Source organism: Candoia aspera, chromosome 2 (genome assembly GCF_035149785.1).
Source record: "Candoia aspera isolate rCanAsp1 chromosome 2, rCanAsp1.hap2, whole genome shotgun sequence".
Taxonomy (NCBI): domain Eukaryota; kingdom Metazoa; phylum Chordata; class Lepidosauria; order Squamata; family Boidae; genus Candoia; species Candoia aspera.
In genome coordinates this window covers 37,772,292-37,793,877 of record NC_086154.1, presented here as the reverse complement: position 1 = coordinate 37,793,877, position 21,586 = coordinate 37,772,292, and the positions used below count along the sequence as shown (strand labels likewise).

The window sequence follows — 21,586 nt, the reverse complement described above, 5'->3', positions numbered from 1 at the left end:
ATGTGTTCTGCATACAAGTTGAATAGGTAGGGTGAGAGTATACAGCCCTGCTGTACTCCTTTCCAAACCTTAAACCAGTCTGTTGTTCTGTGTTCCGTTCTTACCGTTGCTACTTGGTCCTTATACAGATTCTTCAGGAGGCATACAAGATGACTTGGTATCCCCATACCACTAAGAACTTGCCACAATTTGTGATGGTCCACACAGTCAAAGGCTTTAGGATAGTCAATAAAACAGAAATAGATGTTTTTCTGAAACTCCCTGGCTTTTTCCATTTTCCAGGGGATATTGGCAATTTGGTCCCTAGTTCCTCTGCCTTTGCTAAACTCATCTTGTACATCAGGCAATTCTTGCTCCATGAATTGCTGAAGTCTACCATGCAGGATCTTGAGCATTACCTTACTGGCATGTGAAATGAGTGCCACTGTTTGAACATTCTTTAGTGTTTCCCTTTTTAGGTATGGGGATATAAGTTGATTTTTTCCAGTGTGATGGCCATTCTTGTTTTTTCCAAATTTGCTGGCATATAGCATGCATTACCTTGACAGCATCATCTCGCAAGATTTTGAACAGTTCAGCTGGGATACCGTCGTCTCCTGCTGCCTTGTTGTTAGCAATGCTTCTTAAGGCCCATTCAACCTCACTCTTTAGGATGTCTGGCTCTAGCTCACTGACCACACCGTCAAAGCTATCCCCGATATTGTTATCCTTCCTATACAGGTCTTCTGAATATTCTTGCCACCTTTTCTTGATCTCTTCTTCTTCTGTTAGGTCCTTGCCATCTTTGTTTTTGATCATACCCATTTTGGCCTGGAATTTACCTCCAATGTTTCTAATTTTCTGGAAGAGGTCTCTTGTCCTTCCTATTCTATTGTCTTCTTCCACTTCCGCGCATTGCTTGTTTAAAAATAATTCCTTGTCTCTTCTCGCTAACCTCTGGAATTTTGCATTTAATTGGGCATATCTCCCCCTACCAATGTTGCCTTTTGCTTTCCTTCTTTCTTGGGCTACTTCTAGTGTCTCAGCAGACAGCCATTTTGCCCTCTTGGTTTTCTCTTCCTTTGGAATGTATTTTGTTGCCGCCTCCTGAACAATGCTGCGAACTTCTGTCCAGAGTTCTTCCGGGACCCTATCTACTAAGTCCAGTCCCTTAAATCGATTCTTCACCTCCACTGCATATTCCTTAGGAATATTAGTGAGCTCATATCTAGCTGATCTGTGGGTCTTCCCTAATCTCTTTAGTCTGATCCTAAATTATGCAAGAAGAAGTTCGTGATCTGAACTACAGTCAGCTCCAGGACTTGTTTTTACCAACTGTATAGATGTCCGCCACCTTTGGCTGCAAAGGATGTAGTCAATCTGATTTCGGTGTTGTCCATCTGGTGAAGTCCATGTATAAAGCCATCTCTTAGGTTGTTGGAAGAGAGTGTTTGTTATGCAGAGTGAATTGTCTTGGCAAAATTCTATCAGCCTATGTCCTGCTTCGTTTTGTTCTCCCAGGCCATACTTACCTGTAATTCCAGGTGTCATCTGACTGCCCACCTTAGCATTCCATCAATAACCTTATAAATACAATATAATATCAATAGACAGTAAAAAAATATAAAATATAATAAATATCCAGATGGCTAAAGTTGTATCTCAGTCCGTGAATATAAAGGCCCTACTAGGGTGCTAGCCATCCCCACGTGTGACTATCCCCTTAACAACAATGACAAAACTGAGAACTTGTCAGGAATAGCTGCTGGAAACGTTGATATTTGTTTGTGCAACTAACATAAAAACCAAGCCATCAAAGAATAAGTACCACACCCCTATTTCTCTAGTTTTGAGAGGAAAAGAGAATGGGAGTATAGCAATATTTTGAAGGAAGACATGGGAATGATGTTACATGATAATTTAGCATCAGTTTATTCCTCAGTCTATTATAGTTCAGTTTCAGATAGAAAATAAGGGAGAGAAAATAACAGGAAACAGGTTACCTGGCAGGGACAAAATACTTATTGGCTAAGAATTTAGAGTCCTTCAGTTATATCCACATTGTTCTGTCATAATGTGAATTCATTTTCTCTATTGCTCAGCTCTGCATGCAGTTGATTTTGATAGTTTTGTGCTTTTTTATATTACCATAATTATTTATTCCTCTCTTATCACCAGGTATATTTGAGTGTGAGAGATATTTGCATTTCTAACGAGCTGTATGGATGTTGTAGAGGGCTATAATTCTTTGAGAACCTGGTTTCTATGTAAAACATTATCCACTGACTATATTACAGGTCAGAAGAAAATTTCAAGTAAACAACTACATTTTAATGAACATTTTCTGAATTCTAATAAAATTTAGAAGAACATATTCATTTCTAATAAAACTGTATCTTCTTTAAAGACTTTGGTCTTTTGTCCTATCTTCTTCCCAAGACCCCAAATGTTACAAGTGGTTTACATGGGAATGAAGGTCTGGCAAAAATGGAGAGATTATAATGACTGGGGAGAAAAAAAAAATCTATCTCTATTGAAATACCTTGCAGTAGCAATGAACCTCTGGAATTAAGATGTTGTGAGAGATCTGTTAAACAATCCTTCTGTTCAAACAAGTCTTAAAAAGTAATTACTAGGGAGAAAAAAAAAGTTGATTTCATGATTTATGCCAGTCTGAACATATGGTGGAGGAATTGGATTGAATTATTTTGTACTTCTGCACATCTGAGACTTTCTACTATATAGCCTTTAATTACCAGCATCAATGACTTATTTCCAGAAGGCTATGCTTCCTTATATACTACCTCCCTTTCTGGCAGGACTGGAAATACAGAAAAGTTTTCTTCCATGTGATTGTTTTGAGTTATAACATAATGTTTAATAAGATTACAAGCTATATGTCACAGGGAACTGCATACTGCTTGTCCAACAAGTGAACAAGGGTTTGGGAGAAGCCATGTGAGTGGGAAACTGTCCATGGGTCCAAATATGGTTCAGACCAATTTATTTATTTCTTCTTCTTAGTGTTTTTCCTGTGCTATGGCAGGGTCCGCTTGCCGGCACATCCATCTCCATTTGACTCGACCCAAGGCATCTTCAGGGGTGAAATTCACAGATTCCATGTCCTTCTTAATGAGGTCCATCCACCATTTCTTGGGTCTACCACAGGGCCGCCAACATCCAGGAGCATGGCTGTTTTCACCACCAAGTCTTCTTTGCCACGTATGACGTATCCATCCCATCTGAGCCTTCCTTCCCACAGTTTTGCCATGATTGGCACGACTCCCAGTCGTCATTGGACATCATCGTTCAGGACTTCAGTCACCTGGCGCCACTTCATCCAGGTGGCATTGACATGGGCGCAGGCATCCGGAAAGCTATCGCCAGTGCTGCATATGAAGGAGCTGAGGTACTTGAATTGCTCTACTTTCTTCAAGTCTTCTCCACCAATGCTGATGGTACCATTTGTTTGGGGGGCGTATTCCATATATTCCATTTTCTTGATGTTCAGTTGAAGTCCAAATTCACCAAGCTATTCATTCCATTGCCACTTTTGCTTTTGAAGGCCTGCACATTGTTCATTCGCCAAGAAGATGTTGTTGCCATAGAGGAGTGACCATGGATGAGGTGATTGGAAGTCATGTGTCACAGTGTCCATGCAGAGGACGAATAGCAGGGGCAAAAGCAACGATCCTTGATGTACTCCGACATTGATGGTGAAGGGAGGTGATGTTCCCACTGCACATCGGACCATACTGGTGAAGCTGCGGTACAGTAGTTGGATCCACCAGACGTAGGCTTCGGGAACATTATGACATCATAGGGCATGCCAAATAGTTTGTGTGGGACACAATCGAAGGCCTTTTCCAAGTTGAGGAATGCCATGTGGATGGGCTTGGTCTTCTCATGGTGCTTCTCCAAAAACAACCAAGCAGCGTGAATGGCATATGTTGTTCCACTCCCTTTGACAAAGCCACATTAGTTCAGAGTGATGGAGATAATCTTGTGGAGCCTGGCATCAATAACCCGTTCAAATATTTTCATGGCATGAAACAGCAGCCAGATCAGCCAATAATTTGAGCATTCGGTCACATCACCCTTGCCCTTCCAAATTGGTACTGTGGTACTGGTTGTCCAAGCTGCTGGGGCTGCACGCTAATCAATGATTCAGTTGAATAGGGCAACAAGGATCATGGCACCTTGGTGGCTGAGGATCTTCCATGCTTCAGCTGGGATGTCGTCAGGGCCGGTTGCCTTCCCATTCTTAATCTTCTTAATTAATTAATTTTATTTTATTTATTTAATTTTTACCCTACCTTTATTATTTTTATAAATAACTTAAGGCGTTGAACATACCTATTACTCCTTCCTCCTCCTATTTTCCCCACAACAAGAACCCTGTGAGGTGGGTTAGGCTGTTGCAAAGGCAACAGTAGTAATTGACTAATTGATTGATTATATCTCATCAAGTCCATGACAACTCATAGCAACTACATAGACATTTTTCAGGATAATCTTTTCCCAAGCTGGCCCTCTGGACATACTCCTCACTACTGCGGTAAGGTCCATCCATCTTGCTGCTGATCATTCTCTTCTTCTATTTCCTTCCACATTCTCCAACATTAAGACTTCTCAAGGGAGTTAGGAGTTTGTACAGTAATCCATTTGTTTGCTTTCCTAGCTATGCATTGGTATTCTCAGGAGTCTTCTCCAACACCAAAGTTCAAAAGTGTCAATACTCTTTCTATCCTGCTTCAAAAATCCAATATTTGTTTCCATAGAGCATCACAGGGAAAAATTATTGCCTGCATGATTCTAACCCTGGTAGGTATAGACAAATCAAGGCACCTGAATATCCTTTCCAAGGACTTCATAACTCTTGCAGAGTGCTGGAAAGTGTTTGGCCCAGAGAGATCAGAAAAATCACACACCAGGCATTTCTATAAAAATAAATATATTTACAGAAAGCACAAAAACATATTTACAGGCTTGTGAATTCACACACGTGCTCAGAGAGCACCAGGCTGCTTACTTGGCTGCAAAAGGAAAAACTAAACAAAAGTCCTGCAAACTGCCTTCCCCTCAGGCAATGCAACTATTAACACCTAAACTGAGGGCAATTAAATTCGACTTCTTCATCTGGCTGATGCTTAAGGAAGTACTTAATTACCATGGTAGCCAAGAGCAGGAAAAAAATGCCAACACCCCCCTTTTATGCTAATGAGTAAGACAAAAACTAATTTTCTTTGTCAACTCTGTATGTCTTGGTAGAGCAAGAGGTTTGGTTAAAATATCAGCAATCATGTCTTTTGATTCACAATATTTTAACATTATTTCCCCTTTGGCTATCATGTCTTTGATATAGTGATATCTAATATCTACATGTTTTGTCCTATTCTTGCAGGCTGCAGATTTTGCCATAGCAATGCAAGCTTGATTATCCTCATAAACAGTTAGAGGCTGGTTCACTTCCATGCCTATGTCTTTTAACAACTGTTTAAACCATACAACCTCATTACAGGTTTGTGCTAGAGATTAAAACTCTGCTTCTGCAGTGGAAAGAGCAACAAGTGTTTGCTTTCTAGAATGCCAGCCTAAGCTAGATCCAGCAAATTGAATTAAAATCCCAGAAGTGGATTTCCTGTCACTGACATCTGCTCCCCAGTCAGAATCGGCAAAAGCCTGCAATTCCTCTCTTCCACAGGCATTTAGCTTCAGGCAATAATTCTTTGTTCCTTGCAAATACCTCATTAACCTCTTCAATGCTGCTTTTCTAGTAGTTGTAGGCTTCTCTACCTGTCTACTTAAAATGGCCACAGAATTTGAGATATCTGGGCGAGAACGATTTGCAATGTACAGTAAACTTCCAATTGCAGATCTATATTTCTCTGCCTCAGTTAATTGAGTTTCTCCTATATCTTTCTGAAAATCTGTTATCATAGGAGTAGAGACTGGCTTACAGTCTTGCATGTTAAAATCCTCTGGGAGCTTTTGAATTTTACTATGTTGGCTTAACAGAAAGCTACCATCCTTCTCCCTGTGCATTTCCAAGCCTAGGTAATTTGTTACAGTTCCAAGGCTTTTTAATGTGAAATGGCTTTTCATGCAGGCTTCAAAATCAAGCCTTTGTTTTTCTGTTGATGTGAACAGCAGCAAATCATCCACATAAATGCACAGATACATACAGTCTTGTTTGTCTTTCTTCACATATACACATGGATCTGCTTTTCCTTTTACAAAACCAAAATTCTGCAGTTTTTCATCGAATTTTGGGTTCCAGGATCTAGCAGCCTGTTTTAACCCATAGATTGACTTCTGCAGTTCACAGACTAGATTCTCCCCTTTTTCATAGCCAGGGGGTTGCTGCATGTATAATTTGTGGTCTAAACCACCATAGAGAAATGCGGTTTGAATGTCATAGTGATAAACAGATGTTCCTTTGTGTGCAGCAATTTTTAACAGTAAAGTAATTGATTCACCTTTAGTAACTGGTGCAAAAGTCTTGTCAAAGTCTAAATCTTTCCTTTGAGTGAACCCTTTTGCAACCAACCTTGCTTTATATTTTTGGATTTTGCCATCAGCATCCCTTTTCAGTTTGAAAACCCACCGACAACCTAGACAGTGTTCATTGGGAGGTAGATTTACCAGTTTCCATGTTTTATTTTCTTTCAAGGATGCTAACTCCTGTTGCATGACAGAATGCCAATTTTGTGCAATCTCAGGTGGTAAAGCATTCACTTGTTCTAAAGACTCAGGTTCTGTGAATATGTGAAAAGCATTAACTCTTTCAGCCTGAAAACGTGATGGAGAAACACCTTTATTACTCCTCTGAAATCTGTGAGGTAATACAGGGCTTAAATTTTGACTCCTATCGCTTTCCTGAGAAGCATCTGTCTCATCAGACAGAACTTCAGTTTGCTTTTCTGGTTTAATGCCCTCATCAGGCAAAAGATCACTATCAGCAAGTCCTTGCTGTTCTGTTGTAGATAGATCAACTGGAGAGCTAGAATTTAATCTCCCCCAGTTTTGTTCAGCAAAAGAAGTGCTTTTGCTAATTATTTCTCTCCCACTATGAACCTGTAGCTCCTCTGGCTTTGTTCATAGCCAACAAAAATGGCTTCCTTTGTTGTGGGGCCTCCTTTCCTTCTCTGTTGTTTTGGAATATGAACCCAAGCAGTGCTACCAAACACTCTAAGATGGTTTACCTTTCGTTTCACACCATAAAACAAATGGAATGGAGTGTCCTGAATCACAGAGTTATACAGTCTGTTTTGCACATAACAGGCAGTGGACATTGCCTCTCCCCAATACTTAAATGATAAATGGGAATCTTTAAGTGTGCATTCCATTACATTTTGCAAGGTTCTGCCCTTTCTTTCAGCAACACCATTTTGCTGAGGGGTGTAAGGGTTAGAAATAATTTGTTCTATCCCCTTTTCCACTAAGAACCTTTTGAATTTGAGAGAAAGGTACTCTCCTCCTCTATCACATTGGAGTGCAGATACAGGCCTAGGGAATTTTCCATTTGCCCATGTCACAAAACTTTTGAATTTCTCAAATGCCTCATCTTTATGTTTTAAGATGTAGATTAATGTGTATCTTGAGAAATCATCAATGATGCTCATTACATACCTTGCTTGTCCAAGACTTGGAGCAAAAGGACCAATAATGTCAGAGTGCACAATTTCCAAAGGTCTAGTTGTAACTCCGTCACTGTGCTTACTCACAGGAGCTTTTAGTGTTTTGCATTCTTTGCAAACTACACAGTCTAAGTATTTGTCACAGGGTTTTATCTTTAGGTCAGCACACAGCTGTGGCATTTGTGCTATATACTTGAAATTAGCATGACCAAATCTCCTGTGCATCAGGTGTACACATTGGTCATGATATGGCATGTTGCCAACTGCAGCCTTGCAGCTTGGCTTCCTTGCATTTTGCACAATGTACAAGGAGTCTTTTAAAATACCAGTAGCACATAATTTCCCATTTTTACGTATCTCACAACCATTTTTCTTAAATGTTATGACATACCCTGTTGCAGCTAATTGTGCCACAGATAAAAGGTTTGACTGTAAATTTGGCACATAGAACACACCCTTTACAGTTTCTCCCAAGCAGGATAAATACAAGTCACCTTGTCCCATAATTTTGGTCACAGACCCATCAGCCAAAGAAACACTTTGTTTGTTTTAGACTGTGACACAAAAGAGCTTTTACAATTACATAAATGACAATTGGCCCCAGAATCTAACACCCATACATCAGAATTACCCTTCTCAGCAACCTGTGCAATTTGGGTTGTCTGAAGAGCCTTCTTCTGTGTTGCCCTTGTGTTCTTCTTCTCTGTCTTTCTACTCTTGGGTCTCAAGGCACAGTCTTTCTGCAAATGTCCAGCTGAACCACAACTGAAGCATTGCTGGTTGGCTAGCACTGTAGCCTCAGCTTCTTTTCCCTTCTTCTCCCTTGATTTCTGGTACTGCAGCTTTCCAGAAGAGATGGGGGGGGGGATCTTTCCTTTCTCTTCTCCCATTCAGTGAGGTCTGCTTCAGGAATAGCCTCCAGGGTACAAATCAGCATGTCCCACGTTTCATTTAGTGAGGACAGGAGGATATAAGATTTTGTGAGAGGTGTAAATTCCATTCCTCTCTCCTGCAACTCAACAAACAGCTGCTGAAATATAATGCAGGTGCTCAGGAAGGCTATCTCCTTCTGCAAGGTAGGCTTTGTACAGCTTTTTTGTCAGGGTAACTTTACTCCCTGCTGTTGCCTTTATTTACAAGTCTCTTAAAGTGTCCCAAAGTTGCTTTGCAGACTGCATACCTCACATGTGGACTAGCTGATTGTCCTCAACTCCCAGGATAATGGTGGCTCTAGCCCGCTCATCCTGTCTAAGCCATTCAGCACTGGGATTTTGTGGGGTTTGCTCACCAATTGACAGCCAAAGATTCTCTCTGCGAAGATACATTTCCAACTTCAGGGCCCAATTCAAATGGTTCGTCTCTGATAGGTGCTCCAGAGGCATCGCTGAGGGCTGGGAGGTAGCCATGGCTTCTTCCTTCTTTTGCAAGTCACCTCAGCTGGCTTCTTTGTCCTGTAGACCGGCAGTTGCTGGAAAATCTCCAGGTGGCTCCAAAAAAAATCTTCACAGGTCTTTGCTACCTGCCTTTAAATTGTGCATGAGGTGTGGAGCTGATCTCTCTGCTCTCTCTGGGGTTTTACTGGGCTGCTTTACTGGGCCCAGAACCTCTTGCAGAGTGCTGGAATGCGTTTGGCCCAGAGAGACCAGAAAAATCACACACCAGGCACTTCTATAAAAATAAATTTATTTATAGAAAGCACAAAAACATATTTACAGGCTTGTGCATTCACACACATGCTCAGAGAGCACCTACTTGGCTGCAAAAGGAAAACTAAACAAAAGTCCTGCAAGCTGCCTTCCCCTCAGGCAATGCAACTATTAATACCTGAACTGAGGGCAATTAAATTCGACCTCTTCACCCGGTCGATGCTTAAGGAAGTACTTAATTACCATGGTAGCCAAGAGCAGAAAAAAAGATACCAACAATAACTACCCTGCCAAATGCATCTTTTCTGCTTATTCCTTGCCAACTCTAAGGATTGCTGTACCTGTTATCATTAGCATGACATTTTTTTAATTTAATCTTAGTGTCATTTTTTTACTGTGCTCTTTCACTTTCATTACTGGAGCTAGCAGATCATTTGCATTTTCCTCTGACACGGTAGTGTCATCAGGATAGTGCAGGTTATGGATGTTTCTTCTTCAACTTTAAAACTATTGTCATCTTCTTCCAATCCACCCTTCTTCAATATATATTCAGCATATACAGTAGGTTGAACAAATAAGAAGAGGGTATACAGCTTTGTCTCAATCCTTTGCTGACTTGCAACTGACTGTGGCTTCCTATCCTGTGTATAGGTTTTTCATGAATATGTTTTCCTAGGGGCATTGTTGTGGCCAAAACGGGTCTCACCTAAAGCAATCAAATCATTTTGGCAGGGTTCCTCAACCTTGGCAACTCTAAGCTGTGCGGACTTCAACTCCCAGAATTCTGGGAGTTAGTCTACACAGCTTAGAGTTGCCAAGGTTGAGGAACCCTGACTTCGAGGATACAAGATAAATTTATTAAGCATGCAAACAACAACAGTGTACATCGAGCTCCCAGCAAAGTATTGGCAGCTTGCTAAGCAACCCTGAGCAAAAGCAGAACCACAGCTTATATATCTTTGGCCTACTACATTTCAAGGACAAGACAAAGGTAAATTACAGCATGACGTTGGAGCATTGTTGATAAACTGATCTGGGTGATCTTATTATTTATCCCTTCCTACTAGTTCAGTATGGTAACTATGCTATTTTTGAGATATGATCGGTGAATATAAAAAAAATTGGTCTACTGGGCCACTGGTCCCTGTCTGATTCTTCCCCCTGTTGCCACTCAGGGTCAGTTACGAAGCAATCCTTGGATTGGCAGAAACTGGTAAGTCATTATCCTGCTTCATTTCTATTTCCTAGGCCATACAGTCCAATTTCGTTTTCATCATTACTATCTCAAATTTTGGCATTTCAGTCTTCAGACACAAAGAACATATCTTGCTTGCATGTTCTGTCAATTTCCGATTGGACTTGAGCACAAAACTCATCAAACTCCTGTTCTTCTGGATCAGTGGCTGGAGAATAAGCTTGGATAAACATCATATTAAAGGGCTGTCTGCAGAGGCTAATTGATATTATTCGGTCATTGACTGCACTGCACCCAAGTACTGTCTTTGCTATATCCTTCCTATAAAAGCAAAGACATCCCTTCTTTGTTTTTTATGTCCTAAGTAGTAAATAGTATGATCTTCAGAATGAAAGGGTCCAATTTCACTCTATTTCAATTTGCTGATGCTTAAAATGTCAATGTGTAGTCAGTTCATTTCATCTTTCACTTTACTGAGCTTTCCCATATACATGCTTTCTATGTTCCATGTTCCCCCTGTAATTTGGTTTTTCCATCTTTGGATTTTCTTTTCCTGCATGGCAACATCTGCAACTAGATGTCACAAAGCCTTCAATCTAGTTGTATCATAAACACCATTAGTACTGTGAAAGATCCTCAGTTGATCCTTAATAGCATATTGAGTACCATTCAACCTGAGAGGTTCATCATCTAGCATTATATCATTCATCACTTTATATAAAACCCTGGCATTTTTCAGGTAACATACAGGAGTGATTTACCACTGTCTTCTCCTGAGTAGTATGATTCCATTGCTATTGTCACTCAAGTGATCATCTACCTCCAACATCTTCCTATATTGCTGCTGCCTAATATAGATGCCAGCTTGCTTTAGCTAGGCAGCTGAGATGACCTCTGTGCTGGAAGTATATATTTTGGGAGTACAATCCCAGCATTCTTTGCTCATCATCCCCACTCCCACCCCCACCCATGAGGCAGCAAAGCAGGAGCTGAGGTAGGAGCTGTAGTCTTACAAATAACAGAATCATACACTTGGAAAGGAACAGAATAAACAGGTTGTAAAATACAAGAGGAGTTGATGTCCAAGTACACCAGATGACTGAAAGACTTCTTTCGTACCAGACTTGGGAGATACACAAGAAGAAAAAGGAAAACTCCTGATAACAAGCGGACATCTGCATACAGAAGCCTGGATATTGCTACAGAATCTGTTGCAGGTTGCTGCATGTCTGACTCTGCATTCATCAAGAGTCTGCATCAGCACTGCACATTTTACTAGTGTCTTGTTTAAAATATAACTATAGCATTGCCAGCAAAGCATCTGCACTTCGAACATCTACCGTGCTGCCTATTTCTTGCCATCAGAAGTGATTCAAAGCATCAACTGCAAACCTCTCAAGACTTTTTTTAAACAGTGCTAAAAAAAAATCTAGTTGTAGAAGTAACAGGGTTTGGTCATTAACATCAGCATAATGACTCCTCTCAAATTAGGTTTATTTATTTATTTTATTTATTTATAAATTTATTCACTGCCCATCTCCCCCTCACAGTTGCACTGATGTCAGCCTTCTGAACCTTATAATATATGACAGATATCTTTATATGGACTCAGTTTGCACAGACTGCCTTTATCTATAGCATCAGCGAGGAAAAAACAAATTGTGCCTGGAGGCCAGCAGAACAGGAAGGGCTTACCTTCAATTGTTGCCCGCTTAGGCAGGATGGTGATCGCTCCTTCTGCAACATCTTCTTGTTGAATTACGGGGGTCATTTTGGAACCCCAAGTGTCTGAAGCCACCCACAGAAAATGGCCAACTTGATCAGCCCTTTTTGCTGCTGCGAGGATTTGTCTGTAAAGAGGAAACAGTTATCATTCTCAGGGGGAAAAAGAAAAAGAGTACTTATTCATGTGGTGGAACACTCACCAGCAGAAAATAATTACCTAATGAGCCGATACCATGAATCTACCAGACTGGAAAATCAGAAATGTGAAAAAAACCTCTATCATTGGGCAAGAACTTCTTGTCATTGTTTTGTGGCTTGTACAACCAGCTAAGAAATTTAATATAGTTAAGGATGCAGAAATGTAATTTAGAAATTAAGCATTACTTCTTAAACAACACCAAATTCCATAAATCATGTCATAGATGCACAAAGTGCTCTTTTAGTACTACTGATGCTTGCTAACCCATAACAATATACAGCAAACCATAGCAAAATAATATGTTTCCATCCTCATATTTGGGTCTCCTGGAAAAGTACCAGCTTTGACACCTTATAGAAGGATTTCTGGCATGCAGAAGGGGGAGAAATTTGCTTGGCTGACATTTTAGTTGAAACCTAACCAATTAATACTCTGCAAGTATACAATAAACTTGTTCATTAATGCTACACTTTCCCAAAATTTGCAACTTGATAGTATAAAAGGATTTGTTTTTTTTAAGAAATGACCATTAGGAGGAAGTGTGCATAGTAAAACATGATATTAGGAAAATGCTTGTAAAAATACTTTTGAATATCAGTTGCAAAGAACACAAATTGATGTTCCCACAGTTTGATTAAAAGTACACATATGTTCCCCCAGATGCATATCCCAAAGGAGAAAGTTCTTGTTTTAAGGGTTGATGGTGAATCCAAACCCTATGTTGTGGCTAAGGTCCCAGGAGAAGTTGGGGGGTGAGCATTTTCTCTCCAGGTAGGTGTGAGTCTCACATAACCTTATGACATAATCCTGGGGTAAGACCTCTCCAACTTGAGGGAGCTCTTGGATGTCCCTCAGACTTCTATAGGATTCTTTCTTTTTGAGTTGTTATATGGCTAAAAAGTCAGGGGAACCCTTCAGGTGGTTAGGGAAACTTGGGAAGGAAAGGCCAAGCCTCTTTCAAGCAAGATTAACTATACCCTGCAAATGAGGGACAAGCTAGATGAAATGACAGAGCTGGTTTCAGAGAACCTTCAGCAATCTCAAGTGCACCAAAAATCCCACTATGACCAGCATACTACACTGTGAGAATTTCAAGCCGGGTAGAGAGTGTTACTGCTCCTCCCTTCCATTGCAAGCAAATTACTAGCTCAGTGGCAAGGGCCTTTTTCAGTGCACCAGTGCATAGGACCATTGGAAGGAAATGCTGGACCATGTGGATTTTTGGTATGATCAAGAATGAGCTTAGGGTAGATCAGGACCTACTGGAGATGTACTGAAAAAGTAATTTGCAATAAATCACCAAGTATTTCTAATATCCAAATAATGATAATATTTGGCAAGCATCAGATGAGCTTTCCCAACTAATTCAGGCTGCATGCATGAAGAAAGCTTAAGATCTGTATGAAACAACTGTCAACTAAGTTGAGCTCTGGCATTTAATAAATAAAACAAATTCTGGACTCAAAGTAGCTTAATTGTAATTTATGTCTTTTGCTCTTAGCTCATGTTGTTGGGTTTTTGGCTTCTAATAAAATAACCTTCACTCTGGCAGGCTTGAACAATGCTGCAACACTGCAGCTAAAGAAACAAGAGCCATTGTAATTTTGGGTATTTTTCTCACAAAATGGCTGCCATGAAAGGAGAGCATTGCATTCATAAAATGGCTGTTAGATTGGCTTTGTCATAATACAGTATATATACCTGTTTTTGTGAAGGAAGTTGTTTCCCATTGCCCCTTATTGGTCACAATTACCTCAAGCTTTCCACACAATACCTGGTCATAGCAATCCACTAATTTTATTTGCAAAGGCTGCTTATATATTCTGTGTTGGATCCAGAGGCATTCTTGGAAATAAAGAGAGTAATGTTTGCTTCATAGCAAGCCATCTTCCTATATGTTTTAAATTAAATTATTCTTTTAAAAATAAAGTGAGGTGAAGCATGTAGCTAAGGAATACTGTTATGTCAGTGAGCTAGAGTATGACCCACTAGGTGTATCATCTGTTAATTTAATTAAGTTAGAGACACTTGAGGAAGATTGATCACAATTGAGTTTGTTCAGGCTAATGGAGGTGGAAGTCATTGTTCAGCTTAGGGGGAAAAAAATCTGTAGCACTGAACACAATTATTTATAACCACAACCCAGACAAAAATTAGACTGAGCAGTCTCAGTCAGAAATCTCTTCAACGTGGACATTTAACTATTAGGTACCACTAATTCATGAAATTAATATGGAGTTCAAAGCTGTGATGTATAATCCAGAGCCCTATATACCCTTGTTTTCATATCTTGCTACTCTATTGACTAAGCTCTACAACAGCTTACCTCAACTTAATGCTTTCTATATGTGTCCTTATAAATTTAATAAAATAAAAACGTCTTGAACTTCAACTACCATAATTCTCATGTTCAAAGGCTGTAATAGTTGGGAATTCTGGGAACTGTAGTTCCAATTACCAGAGTTGCTAGAAGTCAGGCAGTATGCAAATTTTGGTGATGATGATGGCTCCAAATCAGAGAAGGCACAAGATTGAGGTACAAGATTCCTCACTCAGAAGGAAAATTATTATACTTCTATTTAAGCATCTTTAAAAAGTCCATCTATGAGGTAACTTTGTGGAATCAGAAGAAGGACATTTATTTGTCAGAGCCAGTTTGGTCTAGTGGTTAAGGCAACAGACTAGAAACCAGGAGACTGAGAGTTCTAGTCCCGCCTTAGGCATGAAAGCCGGCTGGGTGACCGTGGGCCAGTAACTCTCTCTCAGCCCAACCCACATCACAGGGTGGTTGTTGTGGGGTAAACAGGAGGAGGAAGGAGTATTAGGTATGTTCGCCACCTTGAGTTATTTACAAAAATAATAAAGGCAGGATAGAAAATAAATATTTGTCCCCTATTACTCTAATTCTTTTAATTGTTTAGTTCACTAGATATATAAAGGCAGCAACTTATTTAATGGTTCAATGAATTTGACATATAGTATATATTTATTTTTTCTGAAATATGAAACAGAAGGTTATTTCTCCTGGCAATGTGTATGTATATATCACCTCATTCTACTCTTCATTCTATCCCCATAGTAATTTCAGTACTAATTGTTTCACTTGTAGTAGAATCTATACATCCATCCATGGAGATTTAACCACTGAAAACTTCAATACTGGAGAAACTATAGCTATCCCCATTTTGTTTTGTAATGCTTTGTAATGATTAATCAAACATGGAAAAAGTCCCTTTATGAAAATATGATATGGCTGTCATCTGTTAATGAGATAGATTAAAATAATATCAGTTTTCATTTCATAAAGCAGAGAAAAAATATTTGCTTTTTCAGATAAGTATCTAGCTGTGGCAGCAACTTTTCAAACACAGGTACTTGTCACTGATCAACAAGAGGAAAACAAAAATAGAAACAGAAATGGTGTCACTGTACCATATGTTGTAGAATCAAACTCATTCCCTAAGACAGGGAGTACTGGCCTATGTAGTTTTGAGCCTCAAAGAAATAAAAATTAAATTACAGTAAGAAATAATGATCAGCAATAGATTGTTTAATGCCAAATTAGTAAGAAAAAAACCCACAAAGCTTTTTTTTTAAGGAAATAATGTGAATATATTCTTTTATATATAAAAGGACCTTAGTTTCTCTGTCATAGAATGGAGAATGGATGTTAGATTTAATAGCACATGAACTAAAGATCAGAAGTCTCTTCCCTCACAAAAAATATACTCTAACTTTTTGTAAACAAGTCTCATATTTGTATTCAGTGTGTATTACAAGATATTACAAAAAGCTGTGTGAATTATTTAATCTTATATTTTTAATTTTCATCCAGTCTGCTCCCATCTCCCACATATAGTCCCATTCATTCTCTTTCTTATAACACTTAAGTATTTAAAATAACTTTAGCCTGAGATCTGGAATTTATGGATTTTCATTATGGCCAAGAAAGAAAGATGTGGCTTAATTTGTTTTGGAAAAAAATAAAATAATATAATGCAGCAAGATGACATTCAACTAAGGTACTGCAAAAGTCTAATGAAGTTCACTACACTTACAAAATTACACTTGAATCATTCTCACTTCTTCATCACAAACAGCCCTGAAGATTGCTCAATGAACCAAAACATTGGTTCCAAACCTAGCAGAATTCCATTCTCCTCCATACATCTTTCTTATGAAATCACTGTTCATTGATCCATCTATAATTATTTTGAGGGGCACTATTGACCCTTACAAAGACAATCAAGCATAGTAACAGCCTTTCAGTTGTAATGCTGAAATGAGAACACAAGAAACATTGCTTGAGCATATAGGAAGAATATACTGAATGAGTGAATTTTGGGGTAACTTTATCAGTCCAGGCATTCATGCTATTTGGACCAACACACCATTCAGTTCCATGGAAACTACCCTGGAGTTAACAAAGATGCAATGAATGAAAATATTTGATTGCATAGTATTTCCCTCCTCCCTACCTCCATATACTATGCAGAAATGTCAGGTAAAAGATAGCAAATAATACTTCATATCAAAGCCTACAATATTTTGTATTTTAGTCTAACAGACTGACATACTTGCTGATTCAGAGGAGAAAGGATCACTTTCCTTAACTTCCTGCCTGTCTTCCAGTATACTACCCTGAATTAAACAAAGCAGTGAAAGTTCATTGGTTACAAACAAAATAGAATATCAGTGAGTATACCAACAGAAAATTGTTTCTTTGATTCACAAAATAGTTTAAAGGGAATAGTGCAAGACCTTAGGATTTACACACAAAAAATCAGCAATGTGGCATAGTGTGGTGATACTTCATTATTTTTGTTGCTGCTGTTAGAAATATTTTTGATTTGCCCTTCATCTTAGTATATCAAGACAATATACAAATAGAGCAGGATAAGATACAGTAAAATCATAAAATACCACAACAGCAACAGATCAAAATTATACAAAGTGAAACCAACATTATATATCAGTTCTCTTAAATGTCATGAGAGGGTAACATGTGGCTTTGTGATACATTAGATATGAAACCAAAAAAAAAAAAAAAGAACTTGATATTTTGCATTAAATAGGGAACTTTATGTATTCATTTCCCAGTGATAACCAAGTGAAAATTATCTCTTAATCTGGCTGAAGGACACAGGAACAGGGAAAGTAACTTTGTGAGGCCTGCCTGTTATTATAGTCATGGGATTTGGGGAAAAGGAAGCCTGGACAAGCTCCACTGCCTGCTCTTAGGGCATGATATCTCATTTATAAGAGAGCCATGGGGAAGAGCTATTGTAACAGTCCTGGCTGTGCTGTCACTGTTTATCTGTCTTTTGCCTTTCGGGTTATCTGCTTTTCCCAACTCAGCTGTTCTCTATAGAAGAATCACAAAATAAAGAAACTTTGGAGATAATCTACTTGTACCCCCTTCCCAGGCAGGTATCTCCTACTACAGCATCTCTGACAGATGACCATCCAGCTTCTGAGGAAGAGTTACCTCATCTACACACAAGACAGTCCATTGCTGAACAGCTCTTATTGTTAGGATTTTTTAAAAAAAAAATATGAGTCCCACCAAAATCTACCTCCTTGTAATGTAAACCCACTGCCTCTTGTCCTGTCTATTGGAAAAACTCTGAACAATTCTTGATGGTATTTCAGTTGCTTGACTGTATACATTGAAAAAGATCATATTTTGCCACAATATTTTCTTCTCCAGAATGCTTCTAACTATTCCTTGCAAGTTTTCTTTTATTCCAGTCCCCTTATCATTGTAACTGTTCTCCTCTATACATGCTCCAGTCTGCCATGTTCCTCCCTAAAATGCGGTTCCCAGAATTGGACCCAATATTTTTGGTACTGTCTGAGCAATGCAGAATAGAGTGAAATAATAATTTATCTTTATCCTGACACTGTATTTCTTTGATGCAGCCCAACATTTGCCTTTTCTACATCATATGATTGGCTCACATTCAGCTCAAGACACCCAAATCTTATTTGCATTACTGCTGCCCAGTATGAACCCCCCTTTTTTTAATATTCATAACTTTGATTCCTTCCAACCAAATGTAGGACTTCGCATATATCCTTGTTGAAATTCTTCTTGCTGATTTCTGCCCATTGTTCCAGTTTGTCAAGATCCTTCAGAATCTTAATACTGCCTTCTAAGGGCTTGCAATCCCTCTGAAATCTGCAAATTTGATAATCATGTTGTCTCATCCAAGTCATCTATAAATATTTTAATAACACAGGGCCTAGAATTGAGCCCTGCAGTATACCATTTGATACTTCCTTCTAGCTTGACATGGAGATATTGATGCAATTGTTCAACTACTATGTATCCATCTAATGGTATAATTGTCCAGCCCACATTTTGCCATCTTCTGTACCAGACCTTTGGGGAGTCTTTGCTGAATGTGGACTTTTAACTCTTAGAATTCTCATCAATATCCATGCTGGCTGGGGAAGAGTACCCAGATTGGGAAAAGATGAAGTGAAGTTTGGTCATAAGGTCTAAGCCTTGGGCATAAACGTTCTTTCTTCCCTTCTTGTTTCATTTCTCCCCAAGTCTTCTGATTTCAGATAAACCATATTATATCTGAACAGTGACCTATAGGTTGTATTTGTCCTTCCAGTCAGAACTGAAAATTGATTTCCAGTATTCTAACTCAATAGTTGACAATTTGGGAAAATAATATCAAACTGGATTTTGCCTGAGCAAAGAACTCACAGAGAAAATCCATAAAAGGAAACTCAGATCATGGACTATCTTTGTTTTGGCATTATATGAAAAGTATATGCAATGAATTAAAACAAAATATTAATATACGTTCTTCAAGTTAAACTTGTTGCTTTAGCTGTTTTCCTTTTTTTAGATTTATGGAGAATCTATAGTCAGGGTTATGGAAGCAAAACCTAATTTATTGTGTGATAACCAACACACCCATTGCAGACTACAGAGGCAGGATTGGCTGCTACAAACCTTGTAAGGTCAGCAGGCTTTTATAGTAAGCACACATTTATAGCCTTTCTAATCAATAGGCATCAGTAGCTCTGACGGTTTCAAATCTTCCAACTGCTTGTCTTTTGTTATTTCACTGCATGGCAAAGCAAAATCTAGAAGAGGATAATAAAAACTTATTAAGAGAATCACCACACTTTAATTCCTCCTCTGCAGTGGCCAGTGTCATAGAAAAAAGGGTCAGCAGTTTTTAATCAGGTTTCAGCCATTCCTCAATAAAAATGGCTATACTGGCAAGTATTTTATTTTGAACATCATGGACCTCTCTTTTGTCCCCCTTTCATGAATTCATTTCATCAGAATAATTTGTCTGAAAATTTCTGGAATTTAACAATTCTTTGACGCTATAGTATTTCAGATTCCCATCTCTGAAGTCAGTGGAAATATATAGACATGATTCTAAATCTGCTGGGCTTAGAGCTGCAACTAAAAATGTGAAAGTAAACCTGTAGAATAAACAAGTTGAAAGAGGGACCTGAGGTAACCTCCTGCCAGTTGCAGATCTCTCTGCTATCTCCTTGATTCAGTTGAGGAACCTAAACTGTATATTGGAGTTTCCAGTTAGTTTAGAATAAATAATAATAAATATTGCTTTGGAAGATACAACTAGAGAATTCTCTCCTGAGCCTTGTCTCACCTGCTGATCCCTCCAGACTACATTTTATACTCCAGGAACATAGGTGGTGACTACAAACTACAAAAATGTTAGCTTCTCATGAATTTGCATCCTCTTATTATAGATCCTTCGAGAACCCAATTAAAAGTAGCTATGTGTCAGCTCTTTGAGATAGCCCAGATCAGGAAACAGAGTCCACAGGAAGACCTATATTTCACTGAGATAGGCTATAATAACAGAGTCTTGCAAGTCCCATTTTTGCTTCTCCTCCTCTCTTTTATTTCTCAGAGTTAGGGATGAGTCAGCCTGAGTGTCTACTTAATACTACCTCCCTTCACAGGACTTAAGAAATGCCCCTGTTCTCTTGGTTCACATAATAGTTTCTGATTATTTGCGTCAAGACTGTCTTCCTGGATCTCTATACTATGTCAGTTCGTGGATGATTTAGATAAAAGAAGTACACATTTATTTATTTATAAAACTTGTCACTGCCCATCTCCTCCCACCAGAGGGACTTCTTATTGGACTTGAGAATTTCTTTCTCATTAGACACATAGGAAGTAATATAATTCTGTGCGCCAAGCACTGCACTCTTGTAGGCTCTTCTAGACCACTGAGGTCAATCTGTAATTCACCTTCCTTAACTGGGCACCCTCCAGATGTGCAGCCAATAAAACTGAAGGATAATAGGTAATCCATTGGGTCTGGAGACACATGGTAGGTAGTAAATTACACTGTTCTTAATCTTTCTGTCTCTCTTTCTCTCTTTTAAATTACCAAGCATTCCACTTTAGAAATGAGTAATAATTTGAAGCAGGGTTGTTTGATTATGCATGCACTTCTGGTTCAGGGTTATACAAGTTATTGCAAGTTAATATTAAGGCACACATAGTCACATCACACAGGCTTCCTCATGTATTCTGCTCATGCCCTGAGCATGAGACCAGAGGCAGTTTATTAAACTGAGGTCCCTATCCAAACTGAGGCAATATGGTTAGCATTCCCATAATTGGCTATGTGTTGTGGCCAGCTGCTGCTTAACATGTGTTACTGATCTAGTTGGTTATACTATTAGATTACTGCTACAGATTCACTGTACAGATACAGTGCCACTTTTGTCAGCCCTACTATAGAATGCTGGCAGATAAGGGGACTTCGTCCCCATAGTGCTGGGCTTTCGACTATCTACCCTTAACAAAAAGATATGACTGGAATTTGCAGTTATTCATTTCACATTTCTGAATGTGGGCTGAAGAGAAAATTGCTAAAACTCTTCATATCATGATGCTTTCAGGCAGAATGACAGATTAGATATTTCCTCTCCGCTATGTGAAGTTTTAGCTCTATATCTCTTCCAAAGTCTGCTGCAGCACATTAAAGTAAAGGTAAAGGTTTCCCTTGACGTAAAGTCCAGTCGTGTCCGACTCTAGGGGGCGGTGCTTATCTCCGTTTCTAAGCCTTGGAGCCGGCATTGTCCCTAAGGACCCGTCCGTGGTCATGTGGCCGGCATGACTCACGGAACGCCGTTACCTTCCCGCCGAAGCGGTACCAATTAATCTACTCACATTTGCATG

General features: G+C 39.1%; 1 protein-coding gene across 3 annotated transcripts in view; it reads right to left on the bottom strand.

The window, feature by feature from the left end:
• GRM7 (glutamate metabotropic receptor 7) overlaps window positions 1–21,586 on the bottom strand; it is a 354,665-nt gene that overhangs the window by 214,089 nt on the left and 118,990 nt on the right. For all 3 annotated transcript variants that reach the window (XM_063291614.1, XM_063291615.1, XM_063291616.1), the window contains exon 4: window positions 12,156–12,310. In XM_063291614.1, coding sequence (XP_063147684.1) covers window positions 12,156–12,310 — 155 coding nt within the window. The remainder of the gene's footprint in view (window positions 1–12,155; window positions 12,311–21,586) is intronic.